The sequence below is a fragment of the Pterocles gutturalis genome, unplaced genomic scaffold (assembly GCF_000699245.1).
Source record: "Pterocles gutturalis isolate BGI_N339 unplaced genomic scaffold, ASM69924v1 scaffold19638, whole genome shotgun sequence".
Classification (NCBI taxonomy): domain Eukaryota; kingdom Metazoa; phylum Chordata; class Aves; order Pterocliformes; family Pteroclidae; genus Pterocles; species Pterocles gutturalis.
Window position 1 is genome coordinate 56,632 of NW_010120941.1, and position 6,345 is coordinate 62,976.

The window sequence follows — 6,345 nt, forward strand, 5'->3', positions numbered from 1 at the left end:
AGCCCCCGGAGCCCCCGCAGCCCCCAGCAGTGCCGAGCCAACAGCAGAGACGTCTGGTAATTGCTCTCCTCGCTCCCCCCGTGATTCCCAGTAGCATTGCCATTAATAATCAGATTTATTAAGTGCTCAGGCTTGCCCTAAGGAACCCACAGTCAGTGCAGGGGTTGTGCTCTCAAAAACCAGTCTGATGGTATGGTCAAAAGCTTTAATCCTGTCCAGAACATCCCACCCGGGGCAGCCTGGCACTGCTGGCCTCAGGACGGGCAGCTTAGACCCATCCTTTGCAAAACAGCCCAGAGATGATGGGACAAAATGCTCATTAACCTTTCATCTCAACATACCCATTCTTTGCTCAGCAAATGGCACCGGTAAGAGGTCTGCCAGCCTTTCCAGGAGCTCTGAAGGGCTGTGAGACCTTGCAGAGATGTCCAGTGCCCTTCTCTTGGGCTGTCTGAAATCAGCACATCATCTTTTTGAAGACTCTGGGTCAAGGTGGGGACAAGGGTGATGCAGGGGAGGTCCAACGATGGCACCCTTGCTGCCATGCGGCGCATGCCCGGGAAATTAGCCCATTGGAAACAGATTAGGAAGGACATGTAACAATTAGGCAACTGAAGCAAGTCTAATGCACATTTCTTATACAGCCAATAACCCGTTCTGGTAGCGCTGGCTATGACAAATCAATATTGTACTTCAGTCATCGCAATGCCACGCGTTGATTTTAGAGGACTTAAGCTTTTTCATGTCCCCTTTTCATTGCATTTCTTCCAAACAGAAGCTGCAGCCGGGTCCCTGGCATCCAGCCCCACCTCCCCCCGGCTCAGCAGTGAGCGGACGAGCCCCCAGCCCAGCCGAACCCCCACGCAGCTGCTGGGCACCCCCTCGGAGACAGCCCACACCAGCCAAGGGGTCCCCACAACTGAGAGCCCAGCAACGCAACCCAACACGACAGCAGGAACCCCAGGGTCCACGCCGGCTCTGACCAGCTCTCCTGGCACCTCGGGGCATCCTCACGTCTCGGCTGCCACCACGTCACTGCACACAGATGGGGACAGCCCCAAGGTGAGGATGCGGCTGGGCACCGCGGGCGGTGGGACCCCGAGGAGGTTGGATTTGTTCTCTGATGCCACCACTGTGTTTTTTCCCTTCCAGCCCATCACATGCCACAATGTCAAAGAAGTGAGTGACACTGGAGCCATCTGCCTGCAGCTCAACGAGTCCAACACCTGCGTGAGTTGCAGCCCCAGGGCAGCCACACATCTCTGAGGGGGGGGGGACATGCAGGAGGAGGGGGCTGCAAGCAAAGAGCCAAGGGCAGGCTCCTGCAAACCTCTTGAGCTTGCAGCAATGGGGTCACCCACCATAGCTGGGGGGTCAGTTTGGGGTGGAGAGCTCACACCATTATCCCTAGGGCAGCATCTGAGCTGTGCCCAAGTGATGGAGGTGGGGATGGTCACAGCCATCCCAGCAGGATCCCAAAGGGATGGTCACAGCCGTCCCAGCAGGATCACAAATGGATGATCCCAGCAGGATCCCAAAGGCCTGATGACAGCAATCCTGGGGAAATGCAGCCTCCTGGTTGCATAAAAGCTCCTTTTTCATGATTAAGCTCTGGGGTCAGTTTAGCTTCTAAAGCATCTCCCACCAGGCTTAACAGGAAATTGCCTTTGTTCTTCTCCTTCCTCTTCCCTGTTGGGAAGGCGAGTGCCTTTTCTTGTCTTGCCAACTGCTCTAGGAAAGAAATCGGGGCATCTGAAGGAGCATGGGGGACTGATCAGTGTCCCCATGTGCACCAACCCCTCAGGGAAACTCAGGCTCTCTGACTGCCCTTGTGCACCAAAAATGAAACATTTATAAAAGCAGGAGAGGGTCTGGCTGAGCCACTGTTGTGGGTGGGAGGGAAGAAACCTTTCACGCTGGAGGCACAGCCTGCAAGAGAGGGCAGGCAGGGCTGGGTCTGGTGGGACAGCAGTGCCCTGGGTATAAAATGCCAACGACTGATTTTACTTCTGCGGGTCAGCCGTACTGCCACCACTTAGGGTGAGGGAGTTCTTACCTGGCTTTTCTCTGCAAATTGGCGATGAAATGGCATTTACACTCACTCCTGTTTACAGGGAGTGCACTTTAGCAAGAATTCAGATGGAAACTCCTCTGGCAGGGAGTCATTCTGATCCCAGATGCCACCTAGTGGCACCAGCACCTCCTGGGCACAGGGCTCGGGCACATGATGCATGCATTACACACCTGCCTATGCACAAATGGATGCATAGATAACACACAGCATGTCCTATAGAGTCGGATCTAATCTAACCCTCCCTCCATGTCAAAGTTGTGTTTTTCTGGGAGCTCTGACTCCACAGCAGACCTCTCCCAACCTCAACTAATCATCCAGTGGGAAAAAACCAGCTCAGGCTCAGCAGCCTGGACCTGGGAAGCAGATAAGAGCGTCTGCGAGGAGCGCAGATAGGAGGGACCGGCCGTGTCCCGCTTTCCTGCTGGCCTTTCCCAAAGCAAATGAGCAATAAGCTGGCACCCTGCGCTGCTAATTGCAAAGGGAAATTCTGACACTCCGATGAGTTCTTTCCACAGCAGAGAAAGGAAAATACACACTTGGGTCTCTTGTTCCATCTTGGCCTTTCTCACCCCAAGCCAAGCTCTATAGAAACAGCTGAAAATGATTTGTTTGTTATTCTCCCGCGGATAAGTTTCTGCGTTTTTGTATGCTAAGAGGATGTGGCAATCCCAGCACAATGCTGAGGCAATTCTAAGGCAAGGAGAGGAAGGCACTGAGCTGCCTGGCTCTGCACAATGCTGCAAGACAAGAGGGTTTCCCCCTCTTTTGTAGCCCCACGTTGGTGGGGACCGAGCAGAGGCTATGGGCAGGACATGGGATTCAGCTGGAGCTCGTCTGAGGGGGTGGGCACAGCCACAGCTCAGCTGATGTCCCCAGCTGGGAGGATGTTAAGGAAGCTGATAACGTCTTTTAGCAACTGTGGGCTCTGTCTCCAAGAGTGACTGTGGCTGAAAATATCCCCGAGGAGAAAGCCTGTCCTGTCTGATACAGAAATTGGCCGGCAGAAGGGGAAGGCTGCAGCTCCTCGCTCCTCTTCCTCTTCCACCCAAGAGTCCGTTCAGCTCTAAAATGTGAGAAAATTATATTTTTTTGCCTAGCCTTTGATCAGCAACTTAGCAAAAACATTGAAGACATTTCCTAAACAGGAAGGCTCAATGCTTCTTTGTTATTTCCCTCCTTTCCCAGCCCCTGCCTGGGACTCTGAACAATAGGGCTCCTCAGGCGGCTGGTCACTTCAAAAATCGGAGGGACTTGCCATGCAATTGAAATCCTAAATTTAGCTTTGTTTAAATGCCATTTGCAAGAGTTTCTAAAAATATCTTCATTTAATTAAATCTCATTAAGGTAAGAAACAAGATCCGAGCATCTCCATTTTCTAGGTGTTGGCACTGGGGCCCAAAGCCATGGTGCAGGGGGAGGTGAAGGTCTGACACCCATCCCAGAGCTGAGCTGAGATGGAGAATTAGTGGGTTTGGTTGGTTCAATGGCTATTTTTTTGAAAATTTTGCAGAAACACTTTTTAGAGATGAAGGGATCGGAATTATGGAGTGCGGTATGTGAAGAAGGCGCCCACCGTGTTCCCTCCCCCTGCCAGATTAAACTCGCGAAATCTGAGGTGGACCACGACTGTCTGCTCCTCATCCTCGTCGGCGAGAGAGGTCAGTGGAGCCAATTCCTGCGGCTGTCGTTGATACCGCTGGATAACGACCTCGATGCGGGTCTGTGGGGTGGGGCTGGGGGTCTCTGTGGGACACAAATCCTCAGTTACAGCCTGGGAGGAGGCTTCTCTCTGCACCTCCTGCTCTTCCTTCTGGGGTCTTGCTAAATCCATGGATCCACAGCATTGCATCCAGAGCAGCGAAGGGGCTGACGGCTCCTCCGTGTTCAGCGATGGCATCAGCTGTGGCGTGACCCCCCGTGTAATGTGCCTCTCCTCTTTAATCCTTGCAGATCCTGCTACAGACATGCTCCAGGAGTCTCACTGGGAAAAGGTAAATTCCTTGAGCAAATTCAGCTTTAAAAATAGTGGCCTGAGTGGCTGGAGAAAGGAGATTCTTAAATGGTCAGTTAAAGCTGGGGGAGACAGCCAAGAGCTGAACCTGCCTCCATCTCAGAGGCATTTGTTGAGCGCTGGCACATGAGATGGAGCCAACCACCAGCCACGCAGCGAGGCGGCGATGCACCGTAAGAGCGCTCGTACAACCGCTGGAGGCAGAAGTGCTTGAAATAGTTCCTGTAAAATTGAGTAGTATTGTCCTAAAAAAGGACTAGATCCCAACAATAACTCTTGGGGTGTAATTGGCACTCTGCTTCTTCAAAGTACCACGCTGACGGTCATTAATTCCTCCTCCCAACGCTCCCGTGAGCTTGTGGAGCTGAGCTCCGTGTCCCGATAGAAACGGCAGCAACAGAGCTGCAGCAGCAGCCCACGGAGATCTTCCAGGCGTGCAGACACACACCTTAAATCTCAGGGCTTGTCCAAGGGAGAAAATTCCCCTGTGCCACAGAAGATGCTAGGATAGAAATGAGGCCATGAGGACGTGCGAGCTCAGGAGCTTGGGCAGCAAAGCCCGGCTTTGTGTATGCAGGGCTGGACGGGGAGGTGAGGAGCAGCATTGTTCTGAGCCCGGTGCCTGCTCTGCAGATGCAGACGTTTCCTGTTTGTCCCACTCCCAGCCTTCTTTGGTGTGTTTTGTTTTTTTTTTCCAGTTTGGAATAAAATCCCTGAAACGGGGGAGCGTGAGGAACCACCAGGACTTTTCTCAGAAGACGCTGATCGCCCTGGTCACATCTGGACTGCTGCTGGCGTTCCTGGGCTTGGCTGGATATTTCCTGATGAAGCGGCGGAGCTGGAGCCCGGCGGGAGAGCGGCTGGTCAGTGCTTACCGATGGCAGAGCCGGCGGTAGAGGAGCCCCGGGGGGTCCCTGGGTGGGCGAGGAGGGGGCTGCTCTGACCCTGTGGCTCGGTGCCCCCCGCCTGGGTGCGTGTCCCCAGGATGGCTCCGCTGGCACGAGGGGCATCATCCCGGGGCTGGGTCAGCCCGGGCAAGGCGAAGGGCAGGAGCAGGGAGGCCAGACCGTGCAGGGTGAAGGGAAACCTCTCTTGCCTTGGGAAATTAACTCTGAGCTCATTGCTCCTGTGGGAAAGCCGCCCCTTTGTCAACCGTTCTTCTAGGTCTAACATTTATTTTTGCTCAGCATTAAGAACTCATCCAGCAAGACCCCTCCAGCACCACCGAAACCTTATGAATTTGTCATTAAAAGTGACACACGTTAACCTTCCATTCACTGCCTTTGAATTCTGTGTCTGTCTTGTACCAATGCTGTAATAAAGGTGATTTCTCCCCTCACCTAACAAGCGATGGTAATAAAATATGTCAAGAAAGAAAGAGAAAGAAACTTCCTATTTCCCTTTTCCCCTTTCCAGGCAGGCTGACTGTTGAGTCCTCTCCCCTACCCGTGACATTTGGGGACGTGAGCCCTCTGTAAAGCCAGGACGGGCCATGCTTTTCCCCCACATGAACAGCAGTGTCCTGGGAAGCCATCAGGTTATTTTACTGCCAGAAAGGATGCTCTGGAAGGGTGCAGATGGGAAGCCAAGTGCATGTGTCAGAGGCAGGGACACGGCAGCTCAGGCTGGCGAGCCCGCTGCCTGCAGGTACCATCTCCTGGATGCTGGCAGCAGGCGAAAACCAGTGTCACCATGGGGCTGGGAGCTGCCCATGTGGCAGCGTCAATCCAGTTCCTAGGTGAGCTGCATCCAGCACACCCATCCCATCAGCAAAGGCCTGAGCGAAACGCAGGGCGAGCGGGATGCTCGGCAGCCTGCCGTGTGCTGGATGCTGTGGGCAAACACAGAGCGGGGCTATCTGCTGCCAGCTGGCAATTGCCACCTCAGCCCGGACCACCAGCTCCCCCCATTGTTGTGGTGGGGCACGAAGTCAGCTCTGCTGCTGCTCTGGGTCCTCCAAAGGCATCTGATCCTCAGAGCAACAGCAAAACAAGCCCAGCAGCGTGTCTTTGTGTTTGCTGGGGTGCAGCACCTCGCTGTGAGCTGTGTACCTATTCACAGGCTGAAACAAAGAAGGATGGGGAAAGAGAAAGAGGCAGTTTCCATCGCTTGCACCCAGTGATGCTTCTCACTTGGCCAAAGTGGAAAGCAGAGGTGGTCGGTCACAGCGTAGCTTTGCAAACCCCAGGCAGGGTCAGCTCCCAAACCTGGTTATGCAAAAAACAACAAAACCTCACAGCTTCTCTTTTCAGGTCCAGGA

The 6,345-nt window shown here is 53.8% G+C and overlaps 1 protein-coding gene across 1 annotated transcript in view; it reads left to right on the forward strand.

Annotated features, from left to right (window-relative positions):
- The window catches only part of CD34 (CD34 molecule), a gene marked incomplete at both ends in the record, with an annotated part of 12,134 nt that overhangs the window by 5,423 nt on the left and 366 nt on the right, over nt 1–6,345 (forward strand). Inside the window, 6 exons of the mRNA XM_010077083.1 lie at nt 3–56; nt 779–1,062; nt 1,153–1,230; nt 3,585–3,732; nt 4,025–4,065; nt 4,784–4,948. Of these exons, the coding sequence (XP_010075385.1) occupies nt 3–56; nt 779–1,062; nt 1,153–1,230; nt 3,585–3,732; nt 4,025–4,065; nt 4,784–4,948 (770 nt within the window). The remainder of the gene's footprint in view (nt 1–2; nt 57–778; nt 1,063–1,152; nt 1,231–3,584; nt 3,733–4,024; nt 4,066–4,783; nt 4,949–6,345) is intronic.